Source organism: Artemia sp. Qi Xiang Cuo, chromosome 7 (assembly GCF_049724085.1).
Source record: "Artemia sp. Qi Xiang Cuo chromosome 7, ASM4972408v1, whole genome shotgun sequence".
Taxonomy (NCBI): Eukaryota; Metazoa; Arthropoda; class Branchiopoda; order Anostraca; family Artemiidae; genus Artemia; species Artemia sp. Qi Xiang Cuo.
Window position 1 is genome coordinate 56,258,567 of NC_142800.1, and position 24,152 is coordinate 56,282,718.

Below are 24,152 nucleotides of genomic sequence, written 5' to 3' on the forward strand. Positions count from 1 at the left end.
TATCCGACATATCCGACAAAGCATGTTGGTAATGAATTTATTCATTCTGAAATTTATATTTTTTCAATTTTATCAGATGTATCTGTCAAAGGATGTTGATAAAAAAAAAATTATTCACTCTGACACTTAGATTTTGTCAGTTTTATCCGACATATCCGATAAAGGATGTTGTTAAAGCATTTATTTATTCTGAAATTTAGGGTTTGTCAATTTTATCCAACATATCAGACAAAGGATGTTGATAATGAATTTATTCATTCTGAAATTTAGATTTTGTCAATTTTATCCGATGTATATGCCAAAGGATGTTGATAAAAAAATTTATTAACTCTAAAACTTAGAATTTGTCAATTTTATCCTTTGTATCTGAGAAAAGGATGTTGATATAGAATTTAGTCACTCTGATACTTAGATTATGTCAATTTTATCCGTCATATCCGATAAAGGATTTTTTTAAAGCATTTATTCATTCTTAAATTTAGATTTTTTAAATTTTTTTTTATTTATCTTACTAATTATTTTGATAAAAAAAAAATTATTCACTCTGACACTATATATTTTCATTTTCATCTGACAATTCTGATAAAGGATGTTGATTATGAATTTATACACTCTGAAATTTAGATTTGTTAATTTTATTTGATATATCTTGCAAAGGATGTTGATAAAAAAAAATGTATTCACACTGACACTTAGAATTTGTCAATTTTATCCTATGTGTCTGAGAAAAGGATGTTGATATAGAATTTAGTCACTTTGATACTTAGATTTTGTCAATTTTATCCGACATATCCGATTAAGGATATTGTTATAGCATTTATTCATTCTAAAATTTAGATTTTGTAAATTTTATCTGACATATCTGACAAAGGATGTTGATAATGAATTTATTCATTCTGAAATTCAGATTTTGTCAATTTTATCCTATGTATCCGAGAAAAGGATGTTGATATAGAATTTATTCATTCTGAAACTCAGATTTTGTCAATTTTATCCGACATATCCGATAAAGGATGTTGTTAAAGCATTTATTTATTCTGAAATTTAGATTTTGTCAATTTTATATGATGTATCTGACAAAGGATGTTGATAGTAAAAAAAATTATTCACTCTGGCACTTATATTTTATCAATTTTATTCGATGTATCTGGCAAAGGATGTTGTTAAAAAAAAATATTCAATCTGATACTTAGATTTTGTCAATTTTGTCTGACATATCCGACACAAGGATGTTGATAATACATTTTTTCATTCTGAAATTTAGATTTTGTCAATTTTATCTGATGTATCTACCAAAGGATGTTGATAAAAAAAATTTATTCGCTCTAAAACCTAGACTTTTTCAATTTTATACCAAGTATCCGAGACAAGGATTTTGATATAGAATATAGTCACTCTGATACTTAGATTTTGTCAATTTTATCCGACATATCCGATAAGGGATGTTGTTAAGGCATTTATCTATTCTGAAATTTAGATTTTGTCAATTTTATTTGATGTATCTGACAAAGGATGTTGATAAAAAAATATTCACTCAGAAATTTATATTTTATCAATTTTATCTGACATATCTAACGAGAGGTGTTGATAATGAATTTATTCATTGTATTACATAGAGTTTATCAATGTTATTCCATATGCTTGACAATAGATGTTTGCATATTTCTTTTTTTATATCTCCAATGTTTTAACAAAGATTCTAAAAGTTAGATGTGATAGCTTAGCTTACTCTAAAAAGAATGAACACATAACAATGTAATATTTTTAATGAAATAATGCTATGTAGAATATTAATACAAAAATATATTATGATACATTATTAATATCAATGATTAACTTTGGACATTTTGAATCTGTTCCATAAAGTAGTTCACCATGTTCTCTCTTGATATTGTAGCTATTGTTTTCTCTTAGTTCGTAATCAGTAGAATCATCATTATTCCATTTTGAATCATACACAGTTTTTACTGGTGTCTCATCAACAGGCTCAATATGCTTTTCGTCTTTGATATTATTTGGTTCATTGACTGTTTGATCAATGGCAGTAACGTTTGCTGGTGCTTTTTTTTCATCGATTCATGTTTATATTCCATAGTGATATTTTCTGACAATGCCCTTTTTATTTTTCTGGCATTTTCACTGTCTACTATCACATTATTTTTACACAGGTAACAGTTTCGGCACGTAGACAAGAAAGGGTTTACGATACTAGTAGAAGAGTAGGCCTTTTTTTATTGACCTTCCGTTGAATGCTAATACCCGAAAGCTGACGATTGGATATATCAGTAGGTAATGTGTTACCTGCAACAGTAGCAAGGAGTTGACCTCTATCATCAACGATTATTTTTATGTTGGCATTCTCTTTGAGTACAATCATCTCTGGGGATCTCAATCTCGCATAACCACCAACATAAGAGTTGAATTTTTTCGGTATTCCAAAGAAATTTAATTCCTTACTGTCATGACAATGCATGCATACATTTCCAATAGTGTTACCACTTTTACTTATTTCATAGTTCAAATACTTCTCCTTGTCGGCATTCAATGCTACAATAACCTTGTTATGTGAACACACTTTATTAAAATGCTCCATCTTCACTTTTTTTTAAGATATGACTTATGTGTTTATCGTTCCACTGCGTAAAAAATACTGATTTAATACATACAATAGACTAGGTATTGTCAATAACCGGACATAGAATACCAGTGGAAAAGCCACATCGTGTCCTTGACCAATCATAGAGCAAAATTGTTAGAGCCGTAAGCATATTTTGTCATTTTAAGATACGTACAAAGAAAAAAAAATTTATGTAATGATTTCTTCAAATAATATCAAGAGGATTTGTTTTTACACTGCTCACAGTGTAGAATGTGTTACTAAAATTATGTTTTTAATGGGCAACAAGTAAAGAAAAAACACATGGAATCAGGCAACCGAGTCTCTCAAACCCCTTAAAGCTCTTTTAACAGATACAAGAACTACTTATTTAACACAAAAACTTCGTTTTCAATGAGCACTAAGTAAAGAAAAACCATACGGAATCAAGCAACTGAGTCTCTCAAACCCCTTAAAGCTCTTTTAAAAGATACAAAAACTACTTATTTAACACAAACATTTCTTTTTGACTGTTCAACAATTAAAGAAAAATCACGTGTGATAAGAGAGCCAAGTTTATCAAGCTCCGTAATGCTCTGTTAAAAGATATAAGAACTACTAATTGAACGCAACATTTTCGTTTTTAATGGGAACACAGTCAGTGACAAACAAACAGAATAAGCCACAAGAGTGTCTCAAACCCCATCAACATCCTTTGGCAGATACATCGGATAAAATTGACAGAATCTAAATTTCAGAATGAATAAATTCATTACCAACATCCTTTGTCGGATATGTCGTATAAAATTGACAAAATCTAAATTTCAGAATGAATAAATGCTATAACAATATCCCTTGCCAGATACATCGAATAAAATTGATAAAATATAAGTACCAGAGTGAATAATTTTTTTTTATTATCAACATCCTTTGTCAGATACATCAAATAAAATTGACAAAATCTAAATTTCAATATAAATAAATGCTTTAACAACATCCTTTATCGGATATGTCGGATAAAATAGACAAAATCTAAGTGACAGTGAATATTTTTTTTTTACCAACATCCTTTGCCAGATACATCGGATGAAATTGACAAAAGCTAAATTTCAGAATGAATAAATTCATTATCAACATCCTTTTGTCGGATATGTCGGATAAAATTGACAAAATCAAAGTATCAGAGTGAATAAATGCTATATCAACATCCTTTTCTCGGATAGGGGGAACGAAGGACCTCTGAGCCTTCCCCTTTAGGCAGATTCCCGTTTATTTTCGATTCAGGGTATTTTTGGTTTTCCCTCTGAAATTGACTCCCCTACCCTCACCCCTGTCCTCAGACATGTGGGAACGAAGGGTCTTTGAGCCTTCCCCTTGATGCAGATACCATTTATTTTTGATTCTGAGTATTTTTGGTTTTCCCTTCGAAATTGACCCCCCTACCCTCAGAAATGGGAGAACGAAGGGCCTCTTAGCCTTGCCGTTGAGACAGACCCCATTTTTTTTCGATTCTGATCATATAGTGTGGCACATCTATATGTGACCCCCCCCCTGCCATCTTATATTGGGGACGACAGGGCCGCGGAGCCTTGCACTGGAGGACGAGCACAGGTATGTTCGATTATGAGCGTTTTGTGTTTCCCCTACACAATTGACCCTCCCTCCCCGGTCCTCAGAAATGGGGGCACGAAGGGCCTCTGAGCCTTCCCCTTTAGGCATATCCCATTTATTTTCGATTCTGAGTATTTTTGGTTTTCCCTCCAAAATTGACCCCCCCCCCTCCCCCGCCCACAGAAATGGGGGAACGAAGGGCCTCTGAGCCTTGTCCTTGAGGCAGATCCCATTTATTTTCTATTCTGAGTATTTTTAGTTTTCCCTCCAAAATTGACCCCCCCCTCCCCTGCCCGCAGTAATGGGGTAACGAAGGGCCTCTGAGCCTTGCCCTTGAGGCAGATCCCATTTATTTTCGATTCTCAGTATTTTTGGTTTTCCCTCTAAAGTTGACCCCCCCCCCCTTCCCCTGCCCTCAGAAAGGGGGGAACGAAGGGCCTCTGAGCCTTCCCCTTGAGGCAGATCTCGTTTATTTTCGAATCTGAGTATTTTTGGTTTTCCCTCCAAAATTGACCCTTCACGTTAAAAAATTATCCAATCACTAATTACCCCTTTTTGCAAATGTCAATCAATGAATTCCGACTGTAAAAGCGTGTTTAATCATGTTACCTAACCCACAGTACAGCAATTTGATATGCGTAGCCTACTGCCAGGAGCCAGTGGGGGGATCCTTGCTCGTAATTGCTAATCACCTTAACCCTTTTATCCATCGTCAAGTACATGTTCCAAAAATATTTTATTAAGAGATTTCACGTTAAAAAATTATCCAATCACTAATTACCCCTTTCTTTTTGCAAATGTCTATCAAACGCCAAGGAACGTATTCTCACCGAACATGTCAAACTGTTTCCACAGACTTCAAAAATTGAACTGTGGATAACACATGGGTGATTGACAGCTTTCCCTAAAAAACCTTTCCTAATAACCAGTCTGGTTGAAAAACTTGGAGTTGAAACAAATTTGTGCGGGGAATCCCCCCGTTCATACTGTTATCTTTTTTTCAATGTTTAGGAATAGGCGGGGAATCCCCGCTCGTTTGGAATGGTACCAACGTTTGACCACATTATATTATTACGACCAAACTCTCAAAACATTATACACTGCCAAATAACTAGTCTGGTAATCTGCCTTGGAAAGCTGCCAGGGAACGTAAAGTCGTAGAATTCACTAGATACTTACTACTGACATTAAGATATTATTCCCAATAAAATCCTCGGGGTTTTATTGCTGCGGAACGCCTCGGTTTAGACCTATTTGGTTTTTCTCTACTAGCTTGTGGTTCAACAAATGGCAGTGCTACTGGGGATTTCTCTACATTATTATTGGTGCTACTCTCCTTGATAGCATTAGTTGTAGGGCTAGCATGTTTCGACAAAATAGTAGATACATTAGTCATGTCAAGGTGAGCATCCACTGTGTTTACATCCACAAATAATGGGTTGGTGGTATTGGACTCCTGGACTGTTAATTCCCCGTTTTGGCTTCTTGATTCTAAGTAGGCGGTGCTTGAGTTACCTTTTTCTTAAACTTTGTTGCTGTGCTACTGGTACATCTATACATAAAGAAATTTCTTTTAAACGCTGACCTAAGCGCCCAACATCATTTAATTTCTTTTCCGATTCTTTAGTGATTGGTTTATTACTTACATACTCAAAGTACTCTGGATTTTTTGCAAGAAATACGGAGGGGTTTTTAACTGGCCTCATTAGTCTGATGTTTACTATTCTTCTGCTACCCGGTCCGTATAATTCCTGTAGTAGGAAAGATTGGTTTGGTTATATTACTTTATTATTAGATATGAACCGCGAAATTTCAATTTTAAAAATTTGCATGTCATATCCTGGAACATAGGTAATGTATCCCTCTTTCAGCCATGGAATTTTTGTTTTATTTTTACTATATTGTCCGGCCTGAACTTCTCTTGATTTTTCGATTTCCTTGCGACAAACACTATGGAGGTAGAAAAGCTGTTGGACTTGGCTAGCTGCAAACTCTTCGTAACTGTTGAGTCGTCCCGTCGCGGTCGCAGTAACTTTAAATCAAGATAGGAAATCGGTTGTCGACCGAACATAAGTTGGAATGGTTGAAATTTTGTGATTGATGAAATAGCGCTATTGAGGACCAGTTGAATACTTGAAATATACTCCGACCAATTAGACTCGGATTCATAACAGTAGGCCTTGCATATGTTTTTGCACGCCTTTACTCGGTTTTCACATAAACCATTCGAAAATGGGTTATAGCCACTAGAAAATTGGTGATCAATCTTGTGCTTAGCACAGAAATCCTCCACCACTTTAGAACGGTAACTTGCATGTTTATCCGTGAGCAATATGTCAAATAACCCAAAATAAGAAATAATTTTTTCATTTAAAAACTTCAAAATCGACTTTGCGGAAATATTCTTTACACTCTCAAGAACAACAAATTTTGTGAAATGTTCTACAGCTACTATTACATGCTCAAACCCTTCATCCGTTTTCGGTAATGGTCCAGCAGTGTCCATACTCCACATGTGACCGACATGAGAAGGATCTTCACTCCGACCTAACGGTGGATGGGGTATTTCATGGAATTTATTTTTCCGGAGACACACATGACAATTTCTACAAACTATGTCTACTCTTTTCCCCATATTTTTGAAAATACAATAAGCCTGAAGATTTTGTAGCGTCTTTTGGCTACTTAAATGTGCACTTATTAGGGGATGTTAATGAGCTAATTTAATCGTAGTGTCAATCAGCATTTTGGGGGATCATCAGTTTTGGTGTTTGTGCACATTCTAGATCTCCATTCATACTGGATTTGCAGTATAATACACCATGACTCAAGAACATTCCATCGACAAGATGTTTCAACCATGGTATTTTTTTCCAATTTTGTCCTTGTTTCTTCAACAAGAACTTCATCCCATGGGACATCAAAACCGTCCTGCGAGTCATCAACCTCATATCGCGAGACATTAAAACTAGCTCCCTCTCTCTGGGTAGCCAAACCGCCCTGCGAGGCATCAGCACCATCTCGTAGTGCAACAAAACCATCCCGTGAGGCATCATTACCCTCACACGTGACAACGACACCAGCTCCCTCGCTCTGGGTAGCTATTCCGTCCGCGACGCAAGAGCACCCTCTCTAAGTGCAACAAAACCATCCCGGGAGGCATAAATACCATCCCTAGGGACCTCAAGAGCAGCTCCTTTTCCCTGGGTAGCCAGACCACATTGCGAGGCATCAGAACCATCTCGCAGCGCAACGAAACCTTCCCGTGAGGCCTCAGTACCATCCCACGGGACCTCAAAACCAGCTCCCTTTTCCTGGGTAGCCAAACCGCCCTGCGAGCCATCAGAACCATCTCGCAGTGTAACAAAACCATCCCGTGAGGCATCAGTACCATCCCACGGGACCTCAACACCAGCTCCCTTTTCCTGGGTAGCTATACAGACCTTTGACCTTTTTCCTTTCACCTCAATATATTCAATTAAAGTTTTTAATGTGGTGTCTTCTCTTTGACATTGTCCTATGTGTTCATGGTCTAAATCTAAATAATTAATCTCTTTCAATTTAGCGGTTGTGGCAAAAAATTTTAACTCATAATCCGCCATAAAAAAAGGCTTATTATCATCTACAATTTCTTTTACTGGTCGAGACAGTATGTCGGCAGCGTGTGTTTTCCCTGGTATATGGTGCCAGTGATACAAGGGACTGTCTAAGACTAGTGAAATTCTATACAGCTTTGATGACCTATCCTTACACGTACGGAGAAATGTAATTGCTTTACAGTCGATTAGAAAATGAACTTCCCTTCCCCAGATATAGTACTCAATGTGTTTTATAGATTGTAACACTCTGACGAGCTCACGTGACAGGTTATCCATTTTAAAAAATTCGCGTGAAAGAACTCTACTGAATGTGGAGACTAGCCTAAACCGTCCGGTGTCATCTATCTGTAGAAGGAGACCGCCACAAGCATCACCGGATGTATCTACCGTAATCCAAAATGAAGCGTTCTCTGATAGATCAGGGAACGATAAAATACAGAATTTGGGTTGCTTATTTCCATTTTTAACGAGTCAAAACTCTCTTGTTCATCTTTTTCCCAAGACCAATTTGACTCTTTTCTGAGTAGCTTCGTTAGTGGTGCCGATAATTTTGTGTAATTCAAATAGAAGGAGCAGGTACCAATTTGTTTGCTCTAAGAATCTTCTAAGTTCCGCTATATCTCTGGGAGGTTGAAGGGCTATTATGGCGTCAAGTTTGTTCTTGAGCGGCGCAATGCCCGCCGCTGGAGTCACTTCACGTCCTAATAGTTCCAGACACTCAGTGAAGAACTGGCATTTATTCATTCCCAATTTAACATTATTTTGCAAAAGCCTTTCAAACACTTTTTCAAGCTCTGCCAAATGATAATTGTCGTCACCCCTACTCGTAACACAAATATCGTCAATGTATAATGTCACAATATTTCCAAAACTTTCTGTATCAAATAAAATACTAGCCCACTGACAAAAGGCTGGAGGAGAGATATTTGACCCTTGTGGACACTTCGTAAAAGTGTACATTTTTCCTTCCGGTGAGTTAAATGAAAAATATTTTTGTAAATCGTTATGTAATTCGACATTATAATACGCATGCTTCATGTCCAAAATGGAGTATTTATTTTTGGAGCTTAATTTCTAAAGGACATTTTTGATAAGAGGCATAGGCCACGCTGAATCTTTGATCGTTTTATTAATACCTCTGATGTCCCAAATTATTGCCGAGTTATCCAAATTCCATTTGTGTTTTGGAGCAATCTCACCATTTTTCGCCTTTCCAATTAGGAAAACGTGGCTACAAAATTCACTTCGTCCAGGTCTGATGACGCCGGCCTTTAAAAGTGCAGCGATATGCTTTTGTAGGACGTCTTGCGCGGCAAGTGGTAAATTGAATGATTTTGGTTGTGGAGGTGGGACATATGGATCAATTACAACTTTGTATTTAAACAGGTCATTCTTTCCTATGTCATAACTATGGCGCGAAGAAATTTGTTTATATTTAACTAGAAAGCTGCACAGTTTACCTTTCAGTAAAGGCTTACCAGTGAGATGATCTTGCTGGAAACCGTTAATAAAAGTATCATCATCCCATTCCTCCTTTTGTGACGAACTTATCTCGGTTTCTATTTTTATATCTGCCTTAGCGGCCTCAATCAATTCATTAGAAATTTCTTCAAACTCTCCTAAAATCGTGCGGCGAGACAGTTTTATTACCGTGTCCCTGTCATTAAAGATAGCCACCAAACTAGCATTACGAGTGACCACGTGTATTGAGCATTTCAAATTGTCTACTAAATCATCTGAAGGGTAGAATAAAACTGTAGAAATGTTTGCAACGTCATTACTATCTCTAGATCTAAAATTTAATTGGATAATTTTCATAGTTCCAGGGCCAACTGAAACGGCTTTTGGTAATACAACACTACCTGTACAAAACGACTGAAATTTGCAGGGGTTAATCTGTCTAGCTGATAACCCAAATGTAATGGTATTTGTATGGAGGTTAATTGTGGAATTCAGAGCATGCAAAATGTCCCATCTGAAAATTACCTCATAATCCACATTAGGAAAAATAAAAAACTCCCAATCTAAACGCTTCTGTCGGTTCTTGTCGGAAACGCAAAGCGGAAGCATGACCTTACCGGTAATTGGCAGGGACTCGGACCCAAGGGATTTAATACGAGCTAACGTTGGCACACAATTCTGTCGAAATTTAGGGGAGATTCGGTTAAACAGTCTTTCGCTAATTATCGACTTATGACAACCTGAATCTAAAAATGCCGAACACTATATCACATTGCTTGATCTTGTGGAGCATTGGGAACTGAATATTATTATTTAGCTTGGCAGGTAGCCCAAGATAGCATAGAACTTCCTCTAGGTGTCCCCCCGACTCTGATTAGATTGTTTCCTATTGCTAGTTAAAATATCACTGGAATCTAACATTATTTGCTCTAATGGTGTAAATTAAACACTTGACTTAGTAGTAAAAATCTTTAGGGGTATATTTTTACTACCAACCATTTCCCCCAGTTTTGATCGGTTCACTCGTTTCCCGGAGTAGCACTTCTACGAGTATTCGCTCTTTCGCAATGGGCTCGAATATGTCCATATTCCTTACAAAAATTGCACTGTATATTTTCATGACGCGTCTCCCTCTCTTCATACGAACTATTATCCCAACAATTAACCGCTGGTTGACCTGGTTTTCCGCATGATCCGCATTTTTGATAGCATTCCGTAACGCTGTGTCTCCCCCCGCAAGTAAGACACTCTTTTCTTCTCTCATCAGAATAACTATCCCTACTATGCCCCCTATCGTAACTTACCCGACCACGAACACTTCCTCGCCCACGGCCTTGAAAACCTTCATCTTCGGGTCCGAATTTCACCCTCATCAGAGCAGAAAGATATTCGTCGGAAGAAGACGACGTCTCTCCTTCCCCCACTATCTGTTTTATTTGTTCATACTGTTTTGCAACCTTGTACGCATCCTCTAAAGAAAAAATTTATGCGCTATGCTCTAACAAATAGCGTTTGTAGGACGGTCTGATCCCCTCCTTGAATGCGTTAAGAGCAAGTCTTCCAAGGACTAAACCGTTCTCACTGGCTTCTAAGGACACCCTACATGACCTTTCTAAGTTTAGTATCCTTTTATAGAACAGATATACCGTTTCATCCTTAAATTGAATCGCGCCTACAAACTCTGCAACCATTTTGCCTACTGTTTTGCCTGGGGCATATGCTACAAGTAATTCACGTTTTAAACTTGACAAATTTGTAATCGAAGGATCCAGATCCTCAAAAAAGGGGCGAAACAACCCATGGGCCAAAAGTGACATGGTCTGTAAGGCTCTTGAATCAGACCAATTTAACAACAACTGAAATTTTTGTAACTGCGAAACAAACTCAATGATTTTTCCGCTTTCTGCCTTTGTGAGTGGCGTTATTACTGAAAGAGGGTCAATTAAAGATCCTATTACTTGGGACTGTTGAGGCTGTTCTATTGGAGGATTAACTGGTGTGTTACTGAGAGGAGTTGAAAGGTTTGTTGGGGCCCATGTCTTTATGTTTTGAGGGTAATCATAAAGTTCGTCTTGATCGAAATCAGGATCATTTGAGTCCAATAAAAGAGGTGGAAATATGCCATTTCCCCTCCACTGTTTTACAAAATCAAAAGCAACCTTTTTGTTATATCCGGTTTCCGCCGGATCAAGAATAGGAATAAAAACTGACATATTGAGATTAAAATTTGAAAAAGCAATTATTTTTAAAATTTAAATGGTGTTTTTAAACACAGTTTTTTAATTACGTAAGCTAAATTTTGGGCGATAGCTTCACTTCTACCTACAAGGGTCTAATAAAATTTACTAGGTTGTTTAGTCCTGTTAAATCGCTTACGAAAGATAGTCCTTCCCAAATCCAATTGCAGTTGGTTTCAAATAAATCACTAGCGTCAAATGAAGTCACAATTGAGAATTAATTTTTGACTATCGAATTCAAAATGTTATATTTTGATTGCAAACTGTCAAATGTAGATCACACGTCGACTGTCTAAAATCAGTTAAAAAAATCATCAAACGTAGAATGGCTAAGTAAAGATAGAAATCAACCGGAGACTCGCAGTTGTAGAAATTTGAATTAGTAGGTAGAAGCTATCGCGAGGAAATCCATATTAGGCATTGTGTAACAGCCTATTTCAAAATGTTCATTTAAAAGAAAGTGTTTCTCAAGAAGGCGCTTTGAATAGAAGAAAGTTCAATAGCTCGTAACGTTTCGATGTCTTATTAATCAGTCTTTTGTAGTATTTGCAGCTCAATATCACAGTCTGGTAGCGGGCGAAATACTCTTCAATATGTTGCCAGTATTTAGCATAAGATGTCGTAAATACTTATAACGGTCACTCAAATGTCAATTGGAGGTTTTCCACTAGTGATATATGCTCCACTAGTTTTAACCACATGCCACCACTCTGTAAAGCTCTCTTGTCACCACTCTGTAAACCTCTCTTTAGTTCTTTATTTGTGTGCCCTTTTATATTGGCAGATGTAATGGTTTACATAAATTCCAAAGATAGACGATAAACATTGGTACATGGTCTTTATTAAATAACGTGAGAATACACATAGAGAAAATAAGGTAACACAAGAACAACTAGCTACGACGAAGGCGAAAGATGGACTGCCTTTAGAAATGAACCAAGAATATAAATTTCCTGGAACGGAAGTTCCAGGCCTGAGAACGAGCCCTTTCCCACGACTAGCTTTTGTCCCAAGAGCCCCCCCCCCCCTGGACCGCTATCGTTGACACATAAATGCCCAACTAACTAAGAAATGACATACCCGGAAAAGCTTCTCGAATTGATGTTAAATACTTTACAATATATATATATATATATATATATATATATATATATATATATATATATATATATATATATATATATATATATATATATATATATATATATATATATATATATATATATATATATATATATATATATATATATATATATATATATATATATATATATATATATATATATATATATATATAGTTATTGTTTAGTACCAGTATCACCTTATTGTTTAGTACCAATATAGCCATTTTTTTCGCTTTTTTTCACCTGGCATATAAAGGAGGGGTGATAATAGCTACCCGGAGGTACCAAGGAATGATAGCAGGCTATAATAAGAATGAAAGATAAAAACTAAACAAGCAATAGGGCATAAAAAGTAGGAACAAAGAACATCATTAGAAAATGTTAAAAAAGCAAAACCAACACAAATTTTTAAATAAGAATCTGATGAGTCCCACAACAAAACATTGATCAGTCTGCGGAAGATTTATAACAAAATCGATAGTACAGGGAGATTTAAACGGGTGGATTATGACACATTAGAGGAAGATGACATATCCTATTCTTGAACTTCGGTCGCAAAGTGATGACAAATTTTCGAACAAGGAGGATCTCCCCATGACCCTCATAACCAGGAAGACTGCCAACACATAGCACAAGATTCGTACCAGCCTTGACTGAAAGCATATTTTCTCTTCCTGTAATATTTCCCGTTCCTCTTCCAGGGTACCCCTTATTTTGTTAAATCCTTTGTTTTGTATACCTCTCTTCTTTTCTTTCACGTTTTTTTTTCTTTTATTGTTCTGTCCCTTACTGAGAAAAGGCTACGTTGTTACATTTTTCTTATCTATTGCAAAAGTGGCTTTTACGAATTCATCTTATCTTCATTATGAAACTCCGAATTCTAAAGAAAATGGAACAATTGTTTTAATTTTTTTTGTCTCTAGGTGGCAATAAGCCTCATAATAAGATTGAAACAACAGTGAATCACACAAAGAAGGCAAAAAAAGCAAACAACAATACACACAATTTACATTCCTTCATTTCTTATAATTGTTTCTAGCTTCTTTATTGAAAATAAATTTTAAAGCCTCTATACATGACTTTTCTTTGAATCTAACACAGAAACAGATGGAAACATACTTGTTAACTACAATAATACTATCTTAGCCAATCTCCCATTTCAATCAATAAACTTTTTACTTGAAGAGCGTAGGACCAAAAAATAGCACCAGATTTCTGTGTGAAAGATCCATTTTCCCCTTTCCAATAATTACAGTACATTAAGTGTACATTTATGGCAGCCTCTAGGCATGCAGCTGATCGAAGAAAATGGACATAATATGCTTCTTTTCTTCTGTTTTTTATATTGTATATATATTCAGATATAAGATTGCGTGTTACGCTTTGATTACAAATAAACATTCTAGAAAAGGATGTACTCCTAAAAACAGTCATTTAGAGCATGACATGTACTTAATACTTATGAAATGATCCCTAATCGTGATACATAACTTGAGCTTTAAGGTTTATATTCCACGTGCTACGTTTTAGGTAGCCTACGTTATTTTTATCGGCGGTTTTGACGAGTCAATTTAAAACGACAATTTACTGTCACTGCATAGCAAGAACCTTTGCATGTAACGTTGCAATTATTACATGGTGAACGGATGGATAATAAACTAATGCATCTAGCGATAGGCCTATTAATATCTTGTTCTCTCACTGCAAGTTATAGCAGCATGATTATGTTAGACAGGGAACATTAACTTAATAACATACACAAGCGAGAAAGAGCGACCTTGAGCGGAAATTACACATGCTATGTTATTTCTGACAGTGGATTTAGTTTTTGCGTGCTTTTTTAATTCTTTAAACTATTCTGATTCGAATCAACGCTTTTATTTAATCTAAAATGCTTTTATTTAACCTTAATTTTATTTTCCCGGTGACAAAAACAATTATCGAGGTGCAGAAGATTTCTCTAAGGAGAGGGTGATGCAAGTCAGTGAAACATTTCCTTGGGAGATAGGGTTCCCTAAGAGTTTTAGGAGAATTCCTTTTCACCCCAACCATCTACCATTCTTTCTGAGTTTTAAGTGTCACAAAAGATTAAGCGGGGACAATGGGTTGTGAGAAAAAACAAGTCTCACATAAAATTGAAAAAGGTTATGAAGGTTACATATCAGACAAATACTTTAAAATTCTTCAATGGTTTATTCCTCTATCCTTAATAAGACACCACTCCCCTCGCCATCAAGCCAGAATACGCTTTGAAGTTTAGCATCATTGTTTGTTTTGGTTTTGAGTGCAGTTGAGTGCAAATTGGTTTTGAGTGCTGTCTACTATTGTATCTTTAACCTAATTGGGTCCACAGTTGATGAAGGGGTGGGGGGGGGTATTTGTCAGAAGGTTTTATTACTTTTTTTTCACTTTAACTTCTCTATCTTGACTGTGTAAACAAAATCTATATATATTTGAGCCCAAATAAGTATACAAAATTAATTGATCAACTACTGCAAAGGAGAGCAGTAATTTGAAAACAGTCGGAGCCACGTGTTATTTATCCTGGCAAACTTAAATGGTTTCTCAAAAAATAATTCAGGAAAATTAAAGAGATTAAGTACTGAAACAGTTTGGACAAGCCCGTTGGAAAACAGCAAATCCTTTGCCGGAAAAAAAATCAATCAGAAAAGGGCTAAGTTTTTTTTTCCTTTTAGTTTTTTTCTTTAGTTTTTTTTTCTTTCCTTTTAGCTTAGGTTTCCTTTCTTCTTCTTTTTTAAACAAGATTCGTCGCGCTATCAACACAGATGATGTTCCATTAGGCTTCGTAAATTTTTCCCCGTAAGAAATTATTAAAACGGAACAAGAAATATACTTATGAGCTACCTGCGGGCAGAATGCTTTCATCTGCCCTTCTGTTGGGGCTGGGAGAGCAATTGTGTCTTCCACCTTGATTAAGTAATTTAGTAAGACCGTTCCGTTCCACGTAACAGCTGATCGCTGGTTGAAAGCTTTTGATAAATAATCCAAACAACAATTTTTCTTGGTTAAAGTAATGAACACAGCGTTTCCACTCATACCGATTTTTCGAGATATCTACCAAATACCCATTCCATCTCCTGACCTAAAGAGAAGACACAGAAACTACTGAAAATCTACACAAAAGTCTCAATCTCCGGACAGTACTGCTTCGTGGTCATTCTATGTTTTTCATATAGCTGTTTTCACAAATCTTTTAACGATTTTTTCTAAAGCAAAAGAAGACAATTACAGACAGTATGATTTTAATTTGTTGGCACAATGTATGAATATTGCCCACTGTTCAGTCGCGGTGATGTTTATCTCACAGTTTGTCTCCCTTCCGTATGTCCTTTCTTTTAAATTTTCAGTCGCCTTTTTTCCCGTTAAATCGTTCGTTCTCGTTGTATCCCTTTTCAGTTTATCCTTTTTCTACCTCAGTTTTTATCAGACTAGCAAAACAACAAACGGAAGATGAATTTTTTTTTGGCTTCTAGTCACTCTTTCAGTGCGCTCTACTGCTTTTTTGGAGATTATTGGTTATAAATCGTTTTTTTTGCCGTTTTAAATAATAAAGACTGGAAACTGAAGGCCAAAGTGAACTCAAATACTCCGTTACTTTACTGTAGAGAATGCAGTATATGCATTTGAAAGTTATGTTATTTTTTTATAATTGTTTTCACTGATGTGAGTAGAAACGAGCAGTGCCTTTGCATTTTCCCTTATTGTTTTTCAATAACAGGTAAAAAAAAAGGGATAATAATAACAATAATAATAATAAAAAAGTTTCATTCTGGTTTGGACGAATTCTAGTATTCAGAATTCGTCCGTTTTTTTTTCTTTTACCATCCTGAATTTAACATGGTGTCGAGCGGAACCTGAAAGGATGGGGAAAAGTAAGGGTTGATGAAAATAAATCTCTTAAATATACGACTAAATTTAGTTTCAAAATTAAGTATATTTCATTTCTTTTCGAGTCTCTAGCTGCTCCCAAACTTCCCCTAAAAAAACCTGAGTGAACTTTGACAAAAATGGATAAACGAAATTATGCTTTTCTTTCCAGAATTTGCACCTTGCTGCAGTGGATCTGCTCTCTGAACTTTAAGAAGGTGACACTTAATTCGTAAATCCCTCGAACCCCCCTCAAAACATAGTAAGAAATGAAAAAACGGTTATCTACCGGTTTGATTAGACATGTTCTACCGATTTTCGATCGTCATGGCTTCACCAACTATTTGAAAAGAAAAGTGGAAACACTTGAGTGGACACTTGCTAAACTCTGACCACCCATTCTTGTCACTACGACTGCAGCACAGATCGTGTTGAAAATTTTCTAGCATAAAGAATAAAAGTACCGTTGGGCTAAATTCAAGAAGTTTCCCCAACCATTACCTGGGTTTTGTGTTTCATAATTATTCAAGTAAGATGAAAACGCAATATAACAGGCTTTTAGGTAAGTCAAATAGTGCTTTTACTTATAAAGTACATAAATAGTTTTTTTATTAATCTTCTAAGAGTTACTAAGTTTAGTTTATAAATACTAATTAAAATAAATAGTAGACACGCATCTGCAGTTTTTCTGAAAACTTTTCATAAGCACAGACGGAGAAGGGGGAAACGTAAAATTTGGTATATTTGAGGACCGTCTAAAGAACCCCCTCCCCCTACCTTTTGCTTAAAAATCACACAGGAGAAAATAGCTAAAATGTACAGAAATCCGATAGTTGATGGTGTACATGCAATTTTTTGAGCGTTCACCCCTCCCCACTCCTACGACACTCTTACCTTTATGTTTCATCTTATGAAGATACAATACAGGAAACTCATAGACAGTAATAAATAATTACTCACCTCTAACGATGCTCGTTTTGTAGGATTAAGGACAAGAAATTTCTTCAATAAATTTTCACAATCTGTTGACATGTAAAATGGAATCCTATATTTGCCACGGAGAACTCTCTCCCTCAACTCCCTTAATGTCGTTCCGTCAAAAGGTAAGGAGCCACTCACTAATGTATACAGAATTACACCTAGGGACCAAACATCCACCTCCGGACCGTCATATTTTTTGCCTAGAAAAACAATACAATAAGTAATGCATTTGGAAATATGCTACCAGAACATAATCATTCCAAAGTCGTGTGTGTCATATTCTACGCAACGTGTCCCATGAGTATGAGTACACTTAAATTTAAATCGTTTTGCGTTGTACGATTTCTTCGTAAATGTCTACAGATGTAATTTATCACGATCGACGAAGACATAGACCAAATACTTGCGTTACAGCTGTCAATGCACAGGTTTTAATTTATGAGATGAACCCATTTCTACAGCCTGAAATTTGCTTTGCCGTGTGTTAACATAGGACACTCCTTTAAGAGTTTGCATCAGTCATGTACACATGGGGAAAATTTCCCCCCCCCCACCCCCTAATAATATGTCAATTTACCTCGTATATTCTAATTTTTTCGCATAATTTATTTGTTTTACTTCATCGAATGTGTTTCCCTCCCCTTCCAAAAACAATCCCGGAGTGCCAGCTTTGTATGTGTGGATAAATAGGTACATGTTGAAAAACCTCAGGCCTATGTCTTGTATCTGGGTATTTTAAACAGGTCCAAGTACACTAAACCTCATAGTACCGGACATTATTCAATTTAGCAGAAGTTGACATTTAGAAAAATATTAGGGATTTTTTTTTGTTTAAGCAACACTTGGCCCGAGAACAAGCCGCTAAAGATATATTCTCAACCCTAATTTCGTATGTACGATTTTGTCAAAATATCAAAGTTGCTCAATCACATCGATAAATATCAGATAGTTTCTTTTTATTTGAAAGATACTGATTTATTGAAGGCAATGTAGCAGCCTTTTGATTTTTTTTTCCGAAAATTCCTTTTAAAAAGCCCAATCCCTAAATAGTGTTGTTGTTTGTTTTTTTTTAACTTTGTACTTAGTTGTACACTGACAGAAAGAAGAACTTTTATTTTCGATTTTTGTTTTATTGCAATGTAAAAACTTACAAATTTTTTCGAGTACAAAACTTGTTAATAGAATCAGATGTAAACGAGGTTGCGTCAAATTGTATTATTAGGTTTCAAGTATACTAAAGCTCTGTTTTATGCTTCCAAGAAAAAAAATCTCACCTCGGTTAGAATCGACATATTGAGAAGTTGAAAAATAGTCATATCATGCACCATTCTAAATAATCCAAGAATTTAGGGTAAGGCTCAAGAATCTGTTAGTGTTTTGATCTTAGAATACTTGGTTTGTTATCATACAAAGCTAGAATCATAGAAACAATACTTTACAAATTAATAGATATTTTAAGGTTACATTATCAGCAACATGTTGGATTGATTTTGTATCTACTTTACAAAAGATTCTTAGACATACCATTTATATACCCGTTCTTCATCTTGTTATCCGCAAGATTAAAAAACTCTTAGAAACTACACAAATTTTTTTACAGAATGAAATTTCCCACAGTAGCAGTGGATTAAATTAGTTTGCAAGCTTTTTTGGCCGAAGCAAGTTTATTAAACTTACTTTACAAGTTTTGGCAAATGTTAACCAAGAGTTGTAGAGCTATGGATTCTCATGGATTTCCTGAGATTTTTGTTGGCTTAAGCCAATGTTTTTAGTTTTGCATGATATCTGGCTTTCCTAAGCACAACAATACCTTTTTTTGGTAAATATACACAATAAACCTTACAAAAAGATCTTTGTAGAACTTCGGCGATGACTATGCGATTTTATATGCAACTTTACGATGGCGCTATCACGACAAATTTATATTGTGCAATTAAATGTAAGCATTAGCTTTCAAATGTATCCTTAAACAGCCCTATGGCGTTTCAGTGACCTCATAGTGTTGGGGAAAAAAAAAGACATATAAGCGTTTCAGACCCTTTTCAAAAATTCCCGAAAAAACGTGAAATTCTCGGAGAAATTCAGGAACTAAATTTAAATCACTTTTTTTTATTAGGCGGTTTTTTCGATTTTTTCCACTTACTAAGAGGATTGGGAAGGGGATTATAAAAGGAGGGGGCCTTCAGTTAGACCTTCAATTAAGGACGTTCAACTATGAAAATTATAATGGTATTCTTTTTATGCTACCTAGCCTTTCCACCCAGAAATGACACCAAAGTTTCATTTTTGTTGCCATAGGGCACTTTACGATGGCACTATAAAGACAAATTTACAAAAAGCACGTAGATATGATCAAGACCTTTTAAATGAGCCGTTCAACCTCTCCTTGCAATCTTCCGGTAGCCTGCAAGTTCTGGAAGAATAGAATATAGAAAAATCACTGCTACCCATGCAAAAAATGATTTTCCTTCTTTTTCAAGATAGGATGGGGGGGGGATTAAAACCTCGAGTGAATAGTTTTCATCCATGGTGACTCCAATGGTGAACTTTTTCGGTACGATTCGTCGCCATCCTTGAAGGTTTAAAAGCTCTTTTTCAGAATTCTGGAAAATTTGTTTCCACAATAAGCCTTTACTATTAAGATGAAACTATATGATAGCTATCATTCCTGAGCCACCTTTAAATGACGAATTTTTCTCATAAGACACAGTTTTTTTTTATGTTTTTTTTTAACATTAAGTAACTATGGGCTGTGGTTCGCTCTTTGCTAGGTTAGAACTATTGTTGGAACCGTGACATGGTTTAAAAATTGTTAAGCCTACGTGAAAATTTAATGATTGTAATCCTAAAGTTACCTGCAGCTGCATGTGAACAAATTTACAAGAATATACCTATTCATCTGAAGACATAAATTTAGAAAATCTGTAACAGAATATACACCAAAGTACTTTTGGTTTTGGATTTGTCGTAGAATGAGAAACTAAGACTATTATTTATTTATTTTTCCCAGAGGCACTTCATATGAAAGGGGTCGTCGTATAAACTTCAAAGAGGGCTCATTCGTTTGAAAATCGAGAGTTCTAGTGCCCTTTTTAAGGGTCAAAATTGATTGGAAGGCAACTAACACCCCTTCCATGTCCACCCTTTCCCCAAACACATCCAACCAAAATTTTGAGATTGTCATTTTGTTCTACGTAGTTGATTTCCAAATAGAAATTATATTTTTGAGGAGGCCACTCCCCCAAGAGCCCTCAGGGCACGGGTTGTAAGTTATGCCATGGTGGGTGTATAAGGTTTTTTATAGAAAGCTTTGTCGTAGAAACTTCAAAAAGGACTTATTCGATTGGAAATCAAAGGGCTAGTGCACTTTTTAATAGTCGAAATTGATTGGAGGGCAACTAACCCCCCCTCTCACGCCCACCTTTTCCCCAAACATATACAATAAAAATTTTGAGATAGCCATTTCGTTCAACGCAGTTGAAAGTTATGCAACTTAGGTGATTGAGTATGACACGCCCCCCCCCCCCACAGCCCTCAGGGCAAGGGTTGTAAGTTATACCGTGGGAGGTTTTTATAGAAAGCGTTGTGGTAGAAACTTTAAAAAGGGCTCATTCGATAGGAAATTTAAATGGCTAGAGCCCTTTTTAATAGTCGAAAGTGATAGTGATTGGAAGGCAACTAACACCCCTTCCACGTCCACCATTTCCCCAAACACATCCAATCAAAATTTTAAAATAGGCATTTTGTTCAACGCTGTTGAAAGTTTTGTAAATTATATATTTGAGCAGGTCACCCCCCCCCCCCCCCACAGACTTCAGGGCAAGGGTTATAAGTTATGCCCTGGGGGCCTATATGGTTCTTATGGAAGGAATGCTCGTACAAACTTCAGAGAGGGCTCATTTGATTGAAAATTGAAAGTTCTAGTTCACTTTTTAAGCATCAAAAGATATCGGAGGGTAGCCATCCCCCCCACGCCCTTTTTTCCCAAATGCATCCGATAAAAATTTTGAGAAGGCTATTTTGTTAAAAATAGTTCTAAGATCATATAACAAAAACTCCGGTGTCGACATAGCCCCCAGGCGTTGTAAGTTATGCCCTGGGGCCATATATGGTTCTTATGGAAGGTATGCTCGCATAAACTTCAAGAGGGCTCATTTGATTGGGAATTAAGAGTTCTAGTTCACTTTTTAAGAGTCAAAAGAAATTGGAGGGCACCTAGCCCCCCCCCCTCTACACCCTTTTTGTTCTCAAACCCATCCTATAACAACTGTGAGATGGCCATTTAAAAAAAATAGTTCAAAGATCATATAACGGAAGCTCCAGCATCGAAAAAGCCCCCCCCTTCCAGGGCCCAAGAGCAGGCGTTGTCCGTTATGCCCTGGGAGAATATATGGTTCTTATGGAAGGGATGTTCGTAAAAACTTCAGAGGGCTCATTTGATTGGAAACTGAAAGTTCTAGTTCAGTTTTTGAGAGTTAAAAGAGATTAGAGGGTGACTAGCCCCCCCCACGCCCCTTTTTCCCCAAATGCATCCGATAAAAATTTTGAGGCAGTCGTTAAGTTAAAAATTTTCAAAAGTCAGATAACAAAACTTAGGTGTCGACACAGCCCCCCAGGGCCCGGGGGCAGGCGTTGTAAGTTATGCCCAGGGGCGTATATAGTTCTTATGAAAGGGATGCTCGTATAAACTTCAGAGAGGGCTCATTTGATTGGAAATTGAAAGTTCGAGCTCACATTTTAATAGTCGAAAGAGATTCGAGGGCAACTAGCCCCCCCCCCCACGCCTTCTTTTTCCAAAACCCATCTGATGAAAATTTTGTGATAGGCATTTTGTTAAAAATAGTTCAAAGGTCAGATAAGAAAAAATCCGGTGTCAATGCATCCGATAAAAACTTTGAGATAGTTATTTTGTTAAAAAATAGTTCTAAGATCATATAACAAAAACTCCGGTGTCGAAACAACCCCCAAGGGCCCGGAGAAGGCGTTCTAAGTTATGTTCTTATGAACATAAATCGGACAATAGGATTTTTTCCTGATACAAAATGACTTTGAAAAATACGCAGTGCAAGGCGAACAAAAATTTATGAAAATGTTCAATTACAAAAGGGGAATTTTAAGTGGATATTTGTTAAACGGCATGAGGGAACTACCAAAAGTCTGAGGACAAATATGTTCATATAAAATTACAGGCAATATATAGTTTGTATGTTCAGCCAACTGAAAACAATAGCTCTAATTCTAATCTTTCACCTTACTAGAACAGTGCATTTAATATAAAATCTTTCAACCATGCAACCCAAACAGGACACTAGTTAACTTATTAGTAAGCATGCGACGAGCAATTACTTAACATTTGCGTCATACCAAAGGAAATATCAAATCCGTATATTTAATTTTAGTTACACATGTGTGTTGTCATCATTGATGGTTCATGCCAAAATGTTGAATTAAATCAAAGCTCATTAGTTTCAATTAGATATCTTATGAAAAGAACCTATACAAACAGTTAGTCAAACACTATTTTCCTTAATTCATATACTATACCGTTACAATACATAATTTCGAACATAATAGCGAGACACACAATCTTTCGGTTAATGTAAACAGGGTCTAATTAAATTTGTTCAGAGTGGCACCATAAATAAATGGAAAATTCTACTAGCCCTCCTCCAACTCCTCCATTACAGGTCATACTTAAAGTATATCCGGAATAAGAAAGAGCAAAAACAGACATTTATAATTCATTTCTAAAATATCTTATTAATGAACAAATGAAACTAAAAACAAACATACATTAAAATCTATAATCGCATCAAAAATAAAAATAACAGCTCCTTCTAAAGATGAAGAAATGAATCCAAAATGAACAGTCAATTCAAACTTAAAATGAAAAGATATTAACACAAACATTGGTAGGGCTGCCGCCCCTAAACCCTTCTTCACATGCAATTTGCTAATAGCAATATATATTTGAAGCAGTATATTTTTTGTTTCTGACAGTATGAGCAACAGCCAACCAACCATAAAAAAAAAGAAAAAAAAGACTATCACCAGATTCATCAGGGTTTACCAGGAATGGTGCTACCCCCCTCTCCCCCTCTCAAAGCTGCTGGAGTATCATTTGCGTTTATGAAAACGATACGCATTTAGAACAGTAGTGTTTTTAGTTGTCAAAACGTCGACAAAAAAGGAAATCATTAAAATCAAGATTATGGAAAGTAATAATGAAATCAGTGATTTTTTTTACCTATAATAATATTATTCTCGGTAAGTTTCAGCAATTTTCGATTTTTCTGTGTTGTAAATATAAAAGCAAAATCTTTAAAATCATTTTTTTTTTTTTATCAGTAAAACGAAAATGACACTATAGGCTTTAGATTTAGAAGGTTTAGAGGGCAGTAGTCCTACTCCTGTTTGTGGTCAAGTCAAACTTATAATTGTTTTAATTTTGAGTTGCTCATCTTTTTTAATTTCTGTTCGGTTCGGACTTAGTTTCTCCACTAAAATTAATTACTTTTTGTTTGATGTTTGAATTACTAGAAGATCAATACGGCCCACCTTTATTTCAAAACATTTTTTTCCAATTTAGGTTTGTTTCGCCTAGTATACATGCCCAGTAAGTAGCTGGCTTATCGGGACGAATCAAAATTTCGGC

The 24,152-nt window shown here is 35.9% G+C and overlaps 1 protein-coding gene across 6 annotated transcripts in view; it reads right to left on the reverse strand.

The window, feature by feature from the left end:
* LOC148950469 (MAP/microtubule affinity-regulating kinase 3) overlaps positions 1–24,152 on the reverse strand; it is a 171,267-nt gene that overhangs the window by 77,788 nt on the left and 69,327 nt on the right. For all 6 annotated transcript variants that reach the window (XM_089092420.1, XM_089092422.1, XM_089092421.1 and 3 more), the window contains exon 8: positions 17,477–17,697. In XM_089092420.1, coding sequence (XP_088948546.1) covers positions 17,477–17,697 — 221 coding nt within the window. The remainder of the gene's footprint in view (positions 1–17,476; positions 17,698–24,152) is intronic.